General features: G+C 36.3%; 1 protein-coding gene across 1 annotated transcript in view; it reads left to right on the top strand.

Moving 5' to 3' along the window:
* The window catches only part of ADAMTS19 (ADAM metallopeptidase with thrombospondin type 1 motif 19), a gene marked incomplete at its 5' end in the record, with an annotated part of 153,731 nt that overhangs the window by 33,320 nt on the left and 104,486 nt on the right, over positions 1-15,925 (top strand). The window contains 4 exons of the mRNA XM_082074829.1: positions 4,825-4,990; positions 13,076-13,248; positions 14,105-14,188; positions 15,216-15,373. Coding sequence (XP_081930955.1) covers positions 4,825-4,990; positions 13,076-13,248; positions 14,105-14,188; positions 15,216-15,373 — 581 coding nt within the window. The remainder of the gene's footprint in view (positions 1-4,824; positions 4,991-13,075; positions 13,249-14,104; positions 14,189-15,215; positions 15,374-15,925) is intronic.

The raw sequence follows: 15,925 nt of genomic DNA, 5'->3' as shown, positions 1-15,925 counted from the left end.
AATACTCTTTAATGTTCATTTTAATGAGAAAAAATGCAGCTGTATCAAAGCAGCCTTTCTTGAGGTCCTAGTGAATGCCTGCAAACTTGAATAAAAGTCGATAGATATTTCACAATTCTATCAGTTTCACAGTTGTGACCATATGTCATGCTGTCTCAATTACCTTGCTTCCAAGGTATGTTAAATTTGTCACAACTCTGTAGTGATATTTAGGAGCCTGACAACCTTTTATGGACTGTGAGGTTACTAATATATATTTGACAACATGGAATAAATTCCAAAGCTATGAATCCATTGTCTTCTTTGAGTTCTAGACTGTGGAAGGACAGCACTGGACTTAACCAACAATGTCTGAAAGCACTTGCAGTGCAGGGATCACAAGAGCAATGCTTGTATGTTACTCATTATAAAGTGAAAAACAAAACAAAACTAACCACAACAAAACAAAACAACCCCCCCCCAACCCAACCAACAAAACGAAAACAAACAAAACCCAAACTTAACCAAAACAGCAACCAAAAAGGATGCTTTTTAAAGTAAATGTTAAAGAAAGTGGAGTCTATAGGTCATGGAAAGTTAACTAACACTCTGTCCACCCTTCCATATGCTAAGATCTTCATAGATCTTTTTCCATATTTTTCTTATAACGACTGTTGTTAATTGACTAAATATTTATGAAATCTCATTCACCATGGTTGGAAAAAGAAAGCTAACCAGTTTTACTTTTGTATGAATCCTTCCTGCATGGCAAGTAACTTTTTAATAGTGTTTTTTGACTTCTAATCTTGTAAATGAGCAAATGTGAGGAGGAGGAGGAATTGTTCTGTGTATTTCCCCTGCAGTTTATGGTTATGCGTACAACAAAGTTTATGCATACTGTGAAGCTACTGGTACCAGCTCCCTACTGCAGTTTTCTGTAGGCTATGAGCATAAAAACTATGTTTGCTATGTTCTTATGTCCTTTGTTGTCATCTGTTATGCACTGTCAGAGAGAGGATAACTGTACAGGGTGGACCTTTGTTCTGACTCAGTCCAGTTGTTCTATGTACTTAACATAGATGTATCGTCAACTGGCAATTTTATCAGTGGTACAGGTGATCAGTCATCCTGGTAAAACAGGGTGAGGACAACTTTGCTAGATGGAAAATTTCCTTGAGAAACAGCTGTCAAGATTTGAGAAGGTGAGATTCTGAAAAAATGATGCAGTAAAGGAACAAATGCTAAAATCTATTTTATGTACTTGCATTCAGTAAAGCTGTTTGACATCTTGTGATAGATCCCAATCTGGTTACAAAATAATTTATTGCACACACAGCCTTATTCAAATATTTTTATTGTGGAGATAGTAAATGATTGTTTGTGGTCACTTCTTAAGTAGACTGTACTTTGTTTTGATATCGTCCTGCACTGTAAAGACAGTTTAAAAATCATAGCAAATAAGAGAATATTGGCAATTTCAGCAGCACGTGTACCAAATACAGCAGTAACTTCTAATAATGTGTTTATAGAGGCAGACTTGGTCTCAAAAAGGAAATAGCTTATTTCTGTCTAGGAAACATGAAATTTGGAATCTGGAGGAAATGCCAAACATTGTAAGGCTTGACCAGCAGTGAATTAATGGGCAAATGGAAGTTTGAGGGGTAACAGCCACAGACCCTCTGGGCGGACCGGATGTCTATAGTTTCTTTGTTCACTGGTCTCCCTTACTGAATTTTCTTTTCAACAAATCAGATTCCTTGGGATTTGTGTAGTTTCTGTGATCACCTTACACTCACTCTCCACTGTCAGCTTGAGAGATTCTTGCTCAGTTAAGTATGGTTATGTGAATAATAGCACCTGTTGAAATTTGTCAGAATATGCAAACTCATCTCATTTTTTCATGTTTCACTATTTTACTTTATTTGCATCTAACAAAAATGTAGAAATCCTTTTGCATGTGCAACATCAGCTTGTTTTGATAAAAATAGCCATCATCTTAAACATCATGAGAGCAGCGTCCTATAGAGAATGATTTTCCTAGAGATTCAGGGTAGTGTGAGAGAAAGTCTTGATATGATGTGAATGAATGTTGTGGAAAGCCTTCATTTGTGAGGGCAAGTGCCCACTTTAAAATGCACATTGTGGATGTGAATCCATTTCAGAGTGTCCATACTTAATCTCACGTAATGCTTTACATGCAGAGCAAGTACCCACTTCATCCTTACTTAGGAGGTCTGAGGAATTTTTTTCCAAATGAGGTTGTACTGGGCTTGAACTCCTCTGAGATGCTGAGATGTATGTGTGCTACTTTTTTTTTTTTTAATTTTGCAGTTCTAACCCAGATACTTTTTTTTTTTTTTTTTAACACATTTTTAAAAATCTTTGTTTTGCTATGAATTTTCATGACATGGAGGTTTTGTCATTGGAGCGGTCTGACACCTGTATTTGGCCCTGGCATCCAGTATTTGAAAACACATTGAAACTGTGGTTGTTTAATGCATGGCTTCGATTTTATCTGCTTTCTGTGCTTTGTTTTATGCTAGAAAATCTTCTCAACTCCACTTCTAATGTTTATGAAAAAATAAGGGTGTGGTTGGTAAGGATATGACTTCATTGTCCCTTTTCAACCTGTGAAACGTTCCAAGAGATAGAGAAATAGAGATGTTTTTTTTTCAAAAGCATTTGAAATGATCACAGAGATTATTTTTTTATCCAGATTTGTCTGAAAATTACTCGTTTGAATACATATAAATGAGGTTAATTTTATTCAGTAAACTTTACATCAGTGTTCTGACTCACGAGACTGGCAATAATTTTTAGAGTTCTCTACCAATGGATTAACCTTCAGTTTATACAAGGAGGTGAAAGAACCCAAAATGTCTGTGGTTGAAGCATAGCTTCCCACGATGTCTGGCTGGCAGTCTGAAGAATAGCATCTTAAAGCCCTGGTTTCATTTTGCAGCAAAAACAGTGAAGACAGAAGAAGTAAGCAAATGTGCATTGAGTTTTTGTTCAAGGTGGCCTAAGGTCTTGTTTTTTTCAGATTTAGATAGCCACCTGATGGGCTGCTATTCCTGTTCTATATCCAGAGTTTATCAGCATCTCTCACAGGCTAAATAATGATAAAAAAAATAATCTACACCTGAGTGAAATTCAGCATTAGACATGAAAATCAAATTAAAAATAGTTTATGCATTTTACTGTAATTGACAACTATGCTTTTAAATAAAATTTCATTTAACATCATCCATGGTTTCTATTAGAAAAGTTAATTGTTCTGTAAAGGTAACATTATTCAGGACATATAGAAGTGGTGTCTGCTAGGCATACAGAAAGTACCTAGCAATACACCTGTAGCTAATCTTCTGAATGTGTAACATTCAAGGTCATGGTGAAGATAAACTCACCTAAAAAGCACATGCAAAAAAGGAAAAGGAACAGCCAAACAAAATAGCTGCTCTTATGTATCTGTACAATGTTAATGGTGACCTTTCAACAGCTGTTCAGCATTCTGCAGTTAGTGTAGCTGATTGAAAAATTAAATACATCTATTCACATTTATTTAATGTGATTGTGCAGGGAGGGTTGGTTTTGGTTTTTTTTTGGTTTTGTTTTGTTTTGTGTTTGTTTGTTTGGTTTGGTTTTTTGTGGGTTTTTGTTTGGTTGGTTTTGTTTTTTTTGTTTGTTTTTAATAGTGCCTGCTTATGTTTTAAGGAAATTGTGTTTTGTACCACTTATAAATTTCATTTTTCTTCTTGGAATTTCTTTTTTATTATTTATCACTATGTCAGGGAGGATATCCAATGTGATAATGGCATCTACACAATTCCTGAAGAAACAAAATTGTTTTCTATTTCTGTCCATTCATGCTACTTGGAAACATACAGATGAGATCTTTACTTCTCTCAGCCAGATGTACCGCATTGTTTTCTTTCTGTAGCAAAACTATTTAATAGATTTTTAACTTTAAAGATGAGAAAGTTAACTGTCAGTCTTGCTGATGATATTGTCTAGGAGGAAAAAAAATCACAAAGCCTTGCTGTCTCCAACTTTACTTTTGACAGAAACTTGTGTGTGTTGGCAGCTTGACAATTTAAACTGAGTTACATTTGTATGGTATTTATATAAATACGTTTTATAGTATTTTTTTAACTTTTTTTTTTTTTTTAACTCTGGCTACAGTCTTGTAAGTTTTTTTTGTATGTTTGTGTGTATAAATATGTTGTGGCTGGAGGGAAGCTAACCAACTAAATGGCTCTATCAGAATGTTTTTCTGTTTTACTTGCTGGCAATCAAGGAAGGATTGCTGCTAGTTTGGATTTTTTTTTTTGCTTTTTTTCTTTTCTCTTTTTTTTTTTTTTAATTTGAAAAAGTGTAAAATCAGAGTTGCAAGATGTAATTTCCAGCTTCATAGTTGTTCAGGATGTATTCTTATGCCCTAAAGTATTCCTGTGATTTCATTAAATATAATTATCTAAAAATGTGACAATACACTGAGTAATAAAACTAGTGTAAAGACTTTTCTATACATGCTGTACATATTTAAATGACCCCATGAGTCTCCCATAGCAAACTTTTAACATTCCAGATCTTTTACCGTGCATCTGCTACTGGCATGTTGCCACCCACCCACACAGATCTAGCTGAAATAAATGAAATTTATTTTATTTCACTTGAGTAGAAATCCTTGTAAAACCTAAAGGTAGGCACCTTGCTGGTAAGGTTGCTTAAACAAAGGGTTTTCTTAAATAGATTTTTGTGGGTTTCTTTCTTCTGCAGGACTGTGCACAGTTTCATACTTTCTTAAATTCATATCTTATGTGTTCCTTTTGTTTTCCTTTGCAGATGGGCTTTATACAGATTAATGAGGACTTCATATTTATTGAGCCACTCAATCGCACTTTGGCTGTGACAGGTCATGCACACAGGGTGTACAGACGAAAAAGGTCCATAGAGGAGAAAATTACTGAAAAGCCAGCTTCTCAGAATCAGTACTGTGGTGTTGTTACAGGTAATATACAAATCTCACTAAAAAGATCTAATGTAGCAGACATATTTTTAAGATATGTAGATAGTAGTTAAAAACAACCCCCAACAAAACCGTATCTGATTATTCTTGTAACAGTAACTTATGGTGGACTTTGAGGTGGAATGCTGAGGCTGCCATTTCACTTGTCAGAAGAGGGTATTGTCCACTGAGGAACAGACGCTGCTTCTTAATGAGCAATTATATTTCAAAGTAGAAATCTTCATGTCATTTGTTTTACTTCTTTCTTCCTTATTTGCAACCTATTTCTTGTCTGGCTCTGTCCTTGTAGTTGCTTAATTCCTTACTATGGGCAGTGCTTGTAGTTAATTTTCTGTCTTAAAACTTTTCATCCTGGTTTTGCTTAGTAATAAGTCTTGAACTTCCAAATGGGTCTGATACTGAATTGAAATTATGTTTATAACAGAGTTGTTGTTCTATGATCGACACTTAGAATAACTGTATGAAACAATCCTAATACATCTGCGTTAATGGTGGTAGAAAAGCTGTTGAAGTAGAAGGTTTCAACAAACATTTGGCTTGTAGTGATGACTTAATAGCTTTCAATGGAGAGGGGAGAAATGACTTTTGTGAAAGATAGCATTCTATTGTTCAGAAATAGCAGAGGTGCACTGACATGGCTAGGGACCTGGATTAGATGACATTAGGGGTGAGACAGAAGGAACTGTGTGATTTCAAATAGGTAAAGAAAGGTAAAGGAAGATGCAGCTGCAGTCTTCCAGTGCCTAAGGGTTGGCAGAGAGAAGATGAAGCCACACTTTCCTTAGAGGTGTGTTATAACAGTATGAAAGAAAACAGTTGTAACTTGCATTCAAGGAAATTTTGATTGGGCATAAGGAAAAAAATCTCAGCAAGAATGCTTAGCACTGAAAGAGGTTGTCTAGAGAGGCTGCGGAGTCCACTTCCTCAGACATTTCCAAAACACAGATGGAAGTATCTCTAGGAGACCTGATCTCACTTTGACGCTTGCCCTGACTTCAGTGGGAGGTTGGCCTAGCTGACCTCTGGACAACCCTTCTAGCCTAAACTTTTCTGTGGCTGTGTAGTTCTTTCTGAACGTTTATGCTGCTCTGGCCTTTTATATGGTTATGGAATAGATGTGACAGGGTTTTTTTTCCATTTTGGAAGTATTTGTAATTAGGCATCCACCCACAGGTTTAAATCAAAGATGAATTAGCAAGGCAAGGCTCTTTTTGTAATTATTAAAAGGTGATAAGTAAATGACATGTAGCTTCCTTTATATTTCTCTTCTAGGAATTGTATTATGTTGCCACTGCTTATCTAGAAGTGAAAATTTCTATATTAGCAAAAGTTGTTGCCATAAAGGAAAGCTGGTTATTCTCCCTTATTAGTGATAAGTGAGTTAGAGTACATGTGTCTGCATGTGTTTGGGAGACAGAAAAAGAGAGAAAATGAAAAGTATGCATGATGTGTGCACTGTGGAAGGGGAACGGGGCATCTGATAAATAGTAAACCATGATGTGTATGAAAATGAGTAAACATACAAACTTTTCTGTAAGGACATTATTTTTCTGTCATGTTCATTACCAGTCATCCTTTTGTTTTGTCTTATGCTCTAAAATGGGAAAGTCAGCTTATTCTGTTCTAGTAATCTTATGCCCAAGGCTCTGAATTGGTGCAAATAGTCTGTCAACAGACATTCAAATATTTGCTTGAAATAAGTTTCATTATCTCTGCTACCAGCCCGAAATTTCAAAATAACTCAAGCTACGCATAACTGATTAGCATCTGCTGGTATAACCTTATTGCTAGGGGCGTATAAATATCTGCAGCTTTTAACTGAACCTGTTGTACTGGCAAGACAAGTCCCTCACTCTGCTGTAACAGGTTATTTTACTAAGCAGAGCTGCAGTAAGTGACATACATAACAGCTCTGTCTGCTTGGAGCAATTTGCTGGTGTGACATGCCTTTAACTAATATCACCAAAAACATTCATGGTACAGGCACAGCCTTAAAGTTGGGTTGATACAACAAAAGTAAGCCCTTATAGCAATATTGGAGAATTTTAAGTCAAATCCTTAACTAAGTAGATGAATGAAACCAAGATACAACAGATGAGTATATGGGGCTCTCTGATACTCTCAGGTTATGCCCAGCTGCCTTTGGTAGAGTTGTAGCTGTGTCACACAGAGAAACTATTATCTTGGCAAAATGGCAATTTCTCAGCAATATGGACCTATCTTACAACAAGATCTCTTGGTTCTACAGTACTCATGTGTCAGAGTAGGTGCTCTGGGACAGACTGCTGGTTTTAAGCCAAACTGATCTCAAAAGACTGGCTAGCTATCAAGCAAATGTGTATCGCCAGTGATGAATTGTAATTATTAGAAAGAATGAATGTCTGTGCTGGAGGTGTTGAAGGATCACTATTGGAAATAATAGCTCTTCATGCAGAACTAGAAGAGGCAATCAAAGAAGGTATTGTTTGTTGTCTGTTACTGTTGTGGGCTGAACTGAAAGAAGCTACACAGCCAAACTTGTTTGGAGAGAACAAAGAACTTGTTTTTCTGAATGGGGTGAATTTTTCTTATTAATTAGGGAAGGGAGAGAATCATACCAACTGAAGCAGATGCTTTCTGGATTTGTGAGAGTGTGCGTGTATATCCTTTTGTTGAATGTGTGTGTGTTTTATTTACATATGTGAACAGTTGCGCATACGCAGACCTCACTCTCCACACTTTTCTTTAGCACATGGTCCATGAAACCTTTCAGAGCAACCAGTTCACAAGTGTGTTACAGAGAAAATGTGAGAGAAGCAGTTGCTATTAAAACAAAGTGCCACATCAGAAAGTGTCCTGGTTTCATCTAGGACAGAACCAATCCACCTTTCAGTAATATTTCCTTTCAGTTAAGTTTATTATAAGTAACTGCACTTTCTAAATCTAACTACAATTTTTAGTAAATATCTGCTCCTAGAACTGATAATGCTTGATGTTTACAGTTATTCTAAGGTAATGGTAGGAACGATATGGAGAAAGGCCCATGCTTATACTTATTCCTATAGAGGTCACTGCTAAATCTCTTATGTTCTGTAAGTAAAAGGGCATAAAAGAGTCACACCTGAGGAGAGGACGGGATAGAACAGGTGATGAAAAATTGACCAACAAAGTATTCCATCCCATACATGTCACACTCAGTTTAAAGCTGAGGGATTATGGGATTGCACTTTCTTCTTTCATGGCCAGCATCCTCAAAGGACTCTGTTCAGCTGCTGCTGATTCCAGTTCATGCATTCCTGGATCTGGTTCCACCTGCTGTTGACTCCCTGTCCGAGATTTCCCAGCACCATCAGCGGTGCTCACCACCATGGAGCACAATTCCATGGTCATCGTTGGGGAAGTTAATATTGGGTTTGTATATTTTTCATTAATATTGATATTAATATTCTCTTTGTCATGGAGGCATCCCAGAAATCAATTTAGACAGATGATAAGCTCCAAACAGACTTTATTCTAACCAGAAGTATTTAGCAGAAAACCAACTAGAAACGAAGTTTATCAAAAATTATCCAGCACTCTGACAACACTATAAAACAGATTTGGATACTGGTTAGGAGTTAAATTACTGCACAAGCTGATTCAAACTCAAGGGATCCCAGAACTCTAGAATGATGATTCAAAATACACATCTTCCCACCTAAACAAAGTGGGAACTCTGAAGGGTACACAGAAGATCACTTGCCAATAAGGCAAAGCGTCTCAGTTCTTGAGGAAATTTCCTTAGATGGCCAGTCTCAGGAGGAGAGTCTTCCACTACAGACTCACTGTTCCAAGGAAAACCACCTCAACATGGGTCTCCGCCAGGCTCCATTTTTACCCTAGCTGAATCTGAGCTGTGGTCATTTATAGTAGTGGTATAGAAACTTCTCTCAACCAAGGTGTCTCATTCGTCAAGGTTTCTGTCTGCTGACCAAGGGGTGAGTGCATGACCATAATGGTGAATTGGTCCAGCAGTTTCTGGTGCTTTTGGGAATAGGGGGTCAAGTGTGTGCATCTGCCACACCCTTTTTCTTTATTGTTGTTTTATTAAATCTGTTTTAATTTTCTAACCTGTAAGTCTATCTCCCTTTTCTTCTTTCTGTTTCCCTTCTGGTGAGGGAAAGGGTTAATAGAGATCATCTGTCATCCATTTGATTGCCAGCTGAGCTTCAAACAGTGACAGAAAACTAAGCTCTTCTCCTTTTAGACAATCTGAAGCACTTATTCCAGGCTGAAGTCGTTTGTACAGTGAACCTAACTCATGGGACACTTTGGGGAAAATTAAAAAAAAAAAACACAACAAAAAAGTCTTCTCAAATGGTCATTCTTTTTCACACAAACTAGTGAGTGGAAGCACTTATGTAGGCAGGGTACTGTAGATCTGAATTTTGGATCCCGTCTGTATTTGGGAGACTGGAAACCTCGTCTTTTACTTCTCAGTTCTGTCAATAAACAAATACCGTTCTGAGTTATGAGCAGGCTGTTCTTCTCTTCCTAGAGTGATAACAGTTTTTAGGGAAAAGCCTGCTAGTTTCACTGAATCAAAAGCAGAAGTTTGACTATGGGCACCCAGCTGGGAGAGCTGTCTTGGTTTTTACTCTGCAGCCTGTTTCCATGGCATAATCATGAAATGAAATACATAAGCTCTCTTGGTCTAGATCTATGAGATTCCATGAGATGGTGACTGGTGCTGCTTGTCATTCTGCATTAAGACATTTAAATCACCATCTCAACTATATTGGAGCTATAGCTTATGACTTCCTAAATTCCTGAATATGCCATGTCTAGCCAGAATACTGCAATTTCCATATGGCTGGGGTATCCATTTTCTTTAATTTGAGAAAAGAAAGCACGGGGAGTGATGGTGATTGCTCTGTAATCTAAGCCTTATGAATCTACTCAGGGAATGTTCTTGTGCCTGAGAACTTGTAAGTGTACAGGAGTCCTGTAGTCATAGCATACTCTTAAAGTTGTCTCAGATGCTTTATGCAAACTGTGGTTATAGTAGCTGGATTTTCAGATCTTTAAGGTTTTTGTTGTTGTTTGTGGTTTTGTTTGTTTGTTTTGGGGGGATGTTATTGTTTTGTTAACACTTCTTGTTATTTTCTCTTAATTGCCTACTGAATGTCAAATGTAGTTGCTGAAGTATTTCTAGCTCCCTTGCTAGACTACCGGAGTACTTCTAGTTTTCCTTTCAGTCAACGTGTGTTTAAGTAACAAACTGATAGTGCATGTTCATATCTTCTATTGTTGCACAAAAATAGAAATCTTACTGCACAGAGCCCTTCTGTAGCGTTTATTATTTATTTTGCCAAAGTAATTACATTTCTAAGATTAATCTATGCATCTTCAATTCCAAGAAGCAGTTTCTTCAGTTAATCTGACTTTTATCTTGTTAGCAGATGCATTATTGATGTGGGTATGGGTTTTTTCAGGAGTTATTATCTCTTACATACTGTGCCTTCAATAATGAGCAATTTTTGCAATTTTTACTTATATATGAGTATGTAAAGAAATACATGTTTTTGCCTAGAGCCTGTTTTGACAATAATCATGGCAGTTGTTTGAATACCACTGGTACCAAAATTACTAATTATGTTTATGTAAAAGTCTTATGGAACAGCTAAAATTTTCAGATAAATGACATCTCATGTGATGGTAAATTCTGCCAGCAATTTGGAAAAGGTTGGCTGACCAAAACCAGAGTGTTCCTTGGTTTGCTAACATGGCAGATATCTGAGGCAAATGACAGGCAGCTTGTCTATGGAGCTGTGCAATTTTCCCAGTCACTACAATCCTGAAAGACAGAGGTTTCAACAGTTCATGGGACTGAGGTGACCTCTGTGTTAAGGACAACGCTGTATTTTATTGTGGGCTTTTTACTTTCAATTCTGGATAAAAATGCACCACTAGCTAAAACTTTAAGAGAAGTGTGTTAGCAGACTTCTCTGAACAGCCATATTAAATACTAGATTTAAAGTTTTCAACCACTAGCTTCTGTTTTTCACAAAGAAGCGAACAATGAATAAACTGTGTTGTTGGAAACTGCACAGGAAACAATCACTGCTCCTAGGAGGAAGGCAAATTGACCAAATGCCTCATGAGAGATCTTTGTTAACCCAAATGAGTTTACTATGTAAACTTCGATCTACAGCCTACTCTTGCAGCATTAGATGGTTGTATGATAGGTCATAGTTGTATAGCTTATAGGGTGTGGGTTTTTTGGCACAAATCCTGACACTGAAGTTTCATTAGAAAATATTCTCAGAAGAGTGATGGAAACACATATAGTGTTTTATAAACTAGGCTGTAGATCCACAGTTAGCAAACACAAATAAAGCTGGAGACTAGCTGTATATCTAAGGCTAAGTGAGTGTCTGAAGTATCAAAATGAGAGAGGTTAAAATTAATTTTAGATAGCTTATGCAGTTATAAGTTGTTTCTACTTCTAGGAAATCAAAGACCAAATATTTATTTCTGGAGAATACATACTTTTTTTCTTTTAGTAAATTTGTATGTTTATCAGTGGTAGTAAGTCTTACATTGTCATCAGTTTTACAGGAGTCAGTAAGCTCTTCTAAAGTACAGTGGAATGGACTAAAACACTCTCATATATAATCTTTAAAAAATGACTATAGAAGAAGATAGACAACCTTTTTTAAGAGTGGATACTTTATACTTTTGACATTGAGAAGTATCGACACTGTGTTTACATTAAATCTACATTACAAATACATGTATTAAATCACATGTTCTTTTTCCACTAGTATCTTACATTTTAAAGTTAATTTGTGAGTTCAGTGTCTTGTAAGGCATATTTTTAGCACTTTCCTGAAGAGTGACTTCTTTTTGGAGAGTAGTTGTGTGTTATAAAATGAACTGCAGGAACTTTCCTATTAGAGATGAGACTGATTAATTGCAAAACATTTCCTCAAAATTTCTAAATATTTGTTTTTTTCAAGAACATGTGTTTATAATTGTAATCTCGAACATCACTTTTATTGTAAACGGAGAGCCAAATATTCCATTGTGGAAGCTGGAAAATATTTCACTATTTTTCAGTGGCTTCAGTGAGATCAGTACCAGAAGTTTTAAGTCTTTGAAGGGGCTCTAACAGAATTTGACTATTACAACAGGGAGTTGCCTTTAATACTTTGTTTTAAATTAAATTATTTTAAATAGAATTGCTAACTACTGTATGCATATCTGGCCACCTTCTGGTTTGTTTGTGTGCATTTAGTTTTTCTTTTTCCATATGTACTTTAGTAGTAATGAAGATTTTATCATGGTTTTGGATGGGAAACTTAAAATTAACAAGAACAGTAACATCTAGCTTACCACAAAGGTAACAACTTTTTTGATTTGGAGCTTTCTGTGGGTTTAGAAGCCTGTTTCCAGGCTTTGGTTTTGTTGTTTTACGTTAGCTGCTTATGATGACAGCAGTACTGACTTTGAAGTCATGTTAGTAAAACTTCACTTTTTTGTTTCCAACAAACCTATATTTTACATATCATTCTCTGTCATTCAGCTGAAATATTTTTTCATCTTTGCAAGTCACTGAATTGTTCCATGTCTTGTCTTAATATTGAATATGTGGCAAATCTGTATTTGTCATCTTTTATGCTGAGATACAATTACATCAAGATGTAATTTGTGAAGATGGTAAGATAGGAATTCCGCAATCTCAGTGATATTATTTTTCTGTCAAACTTATTATGAATTTAGTTTTCTCCCACCAACTGAACTAGGAGGTACATACTCTCATGTAAGTATGTTAGGAGAAAGGATGCAAAGAATTTGAGGGACGTTATTTAAGCAGCTGGATAAGATTCCTCTTTTCTTGGTGTGAATTAACACTTACGTGTAGTACAGGCCTTCAGTCTGCACCTTAGCATTGTCGGTGCCACATAAGCATGTATTAATGTTAGATTTCACAGACAATACATTCCACATAATCAAAATTATACCATAATGACAGGTAGGAAATCCTGAAAGTACTGTAGGAGTAGTTTGAAGGATGAGTTTGTCAAATAATGCTTTATGTTACAGATAAAAGAAAATCCAAGAATCGGAAAGTATCAGAGGGTGGAAGAGGAAAACGATACTCTTACAAGTTACCTCAGGAATACAATATAGAAACTGTTGTGGTGGCAGATCCAGCTATGGTTTCATATCATGGAACAGATGCTGCCAGAAGATTTATTCTAACCATCCTAAACATGGTAGGAAATTTAAAATTAATTTTGGCATTTTGCCAATAATGCATGCACACTGGGATGATCATTGCTGCTTTTAATTATTCTGATGGAGCACCTGTGAGGGACAGTACATAACTATCAGCAGGCTGTCAAGATTTAACTCCATATGCTCTGCAGCATAAATCCATGATGTTACAGACTTGTCTGTACTGTCTGGTCTTATATCTTCATGGAAGCCAGTAAGAAAGAGCTGAACAAGATGATTTTTTGGTTAGAAGCCCCTGGTGTTGTTGAGAAGGCAGGGGTATTGGATGATTTCTCACGATCTGTGCTTCTTATGAAGAGGTTACGTTGTTAAGAAGGATTGTGTGATCAGTAGTGGCTGAAAAAAGAAAAGATAGTGCACTCAGACAATTACATCCCTCCCCAGCTCTATCTGGAGCTGCAGTGTGCTCATTTGGTGTATAATGCAGTGAAAACTAGCATCTGTAATGTGCAGAGCAAGTCTATGCTGAAGAAGGAGCATAAACTGAAGAGCAAATAAAAACTTCAACTGTTCTGAATGACTGTAAGACTTATGACCATGTTATCGCTCAGGCCACTTGGGCCATGATCCTGGGTTTAACTTAATAGAAATTTTCATATGAATAGTATTAAATTAATGTGTAAGTATTTGGAGAAACAGCCTTTAGTTTATAAAGTGGTCATGGCCATAGAGGGGAAAATACTTTAGTTTAATATTCTGTTCAAAATATGGCAAAATAAAGCAGTCACAGTAGAATATGAGAAATTTTTTTTCTTTGAGGTTATGATATTTTTAGTCTACAGTGTGTTGTGTGCAATACAAGCAGATATTTTTATTTACTGTTTTTTATCTTAGGTTTTTAACCTTTTCCAGCACAAGAGCCTTGGACTACAAGTAAATCTTCGGGTGACTAAGCTTGTCCTCCTTCATGAGACTCCAGTAAGTATATATTATCTTTGTTTTAGCCTATAGAGGATAATGCTACTTAGCTTCTTGCTCTACAAAGGCTTGCAATATTCACTAACTTTAATGGCTGACAAATTTTCTCATTTAGCTTTTGTGCATTATTTAGTTATTTACACTACTGTGCATCTCCAGTAGAGCTTAAACTTCTCCTACTTTATGTGCTGCACATATTGAGATTTTTCTGTGCTTGCAGTTGGAAGTCAATCAAAGTTGCTGTGTGGAAATCAGTTAGTTCTTAAGAAAATCTGCTTGTGCTCTGCTTTTTGTGCATTTGTATAGCTCAATACAAAAATCACCTCCTTTAAACTCATTGGAAAGTAGAAGGAGAATGCATGTTTTTCATCAATTAATTTCTGGATGAACAAAAAGTGCCACGATATAGCACTATTCTTTCATTGCACTTTTCAAGCATTATCTCAAATCCTTTTCTTCCTTCTTTCTGAAGAAAGGCAGTCAGCTGATATCTTGATCGATACTTCCTATTAACCTATGGTTAGTATATCGTATTTCAGGATAATGTCAACTTTGATTTCTTGTTGTTTCTACTAAATATTATGGAAAACCTTTCATATTTTAGTCAGTTCCTAAGAAAATGGGATTCCCTTATCCTCATTTCTAATTTTAAAATATTGTATTTTTCCAGTGAATAAGATAGTATTTCTTTCTTCAGTGTCCTCTCAGCAGGTGGAGATGTCTCATTTCATGTTCAAATTCTGGATCTTCGCATCATTAATCTTTTCTTCCCTATGGATAGTGAAAAATCAGTAAATGAATGAGATAAGCATTCAGGTGAACAGATCCACTGAACACCTCTCAGTACACTGTCTCCACCTGTGTTCTTAACATGGGAAAAAGACGGTCTCCATTCCTGAAGTTCAAGTCATTCTGTCATGAATATATTATGCCATAAAAAGGAGAATATTTTTCCTGACTCAGTCAAAAAAGTTCTTAATTCTATTTAGAGAATCATAATTTTAATATTTTTTTCTTTTATTTCCAGGCAGATATGTATATTGGACATCATGGGGAAAAAATGCTGGAAAGCTTTTGTAAATGGCAACATGAAGAATTTGGCAAGAAGAATGATATACACTTGGAAATGTCAACAAGCTGGGGAGAAGACATGTCTTCAGTTGATGCAGCCATACTGATCACAAGGTGAAGTACTGAAAGATGAACATTAAAAAATAGGCAGTGGTCTAATATGAACGTAGATCAAAGGAACTGACAGATGAACCAACACAGTTAGAATTTAGTTCTGCAATGAGGAAGAGTGCAACTTGAGGCTTCTTACCAGAACTCAAAGGTCTTGGTAAGGATGGTTCAGAAAGCAATAGCTCCCAGATGGTAAACATGTGAAATGACAGATGAGTCACTCGTGTTTCTTCCTTGGCTATATAGCTAAGGCTGTAGGTGCCTTCATTTAAAAGAGGCAGCACACACAGACCTGTAGATGCTTTCATTCAAAACACCAAAGCGTTTTTAGACCATTCAGATCTGAATCAGCATGGCACAAGGCACACTACTGAGTTATGTTTACCTCTAATGGATCCAGAACTCGTATGTTTGATTGTGTGCTGAAGGTACATTGTGTGCATGGTATGTGCACTGCAGCCACAGGGGTGTCACCACAGATCTGCAGTTCCTTTTAACTCTTTAAGTGTCAAGCCTTTCACACATTCAGAAGGAAATATGCCTCCAAATCAGCTC

The sequence above is a fragment of the Streptopelia decaocto genome (genome assembly GCF_964273445.1).
Source record: "Streptopelia decaocto genome assembly, chromosome: Z".
Lineage (NCBI taxonomy): Eukaryota > Metazoa > Chordata > Aves > Columbiformes > Columbidae > Streptopelia > Streptopelia decaocto.
This window is presented reverse-complemented; position numbering and strand designations above follow the sequence as displayed.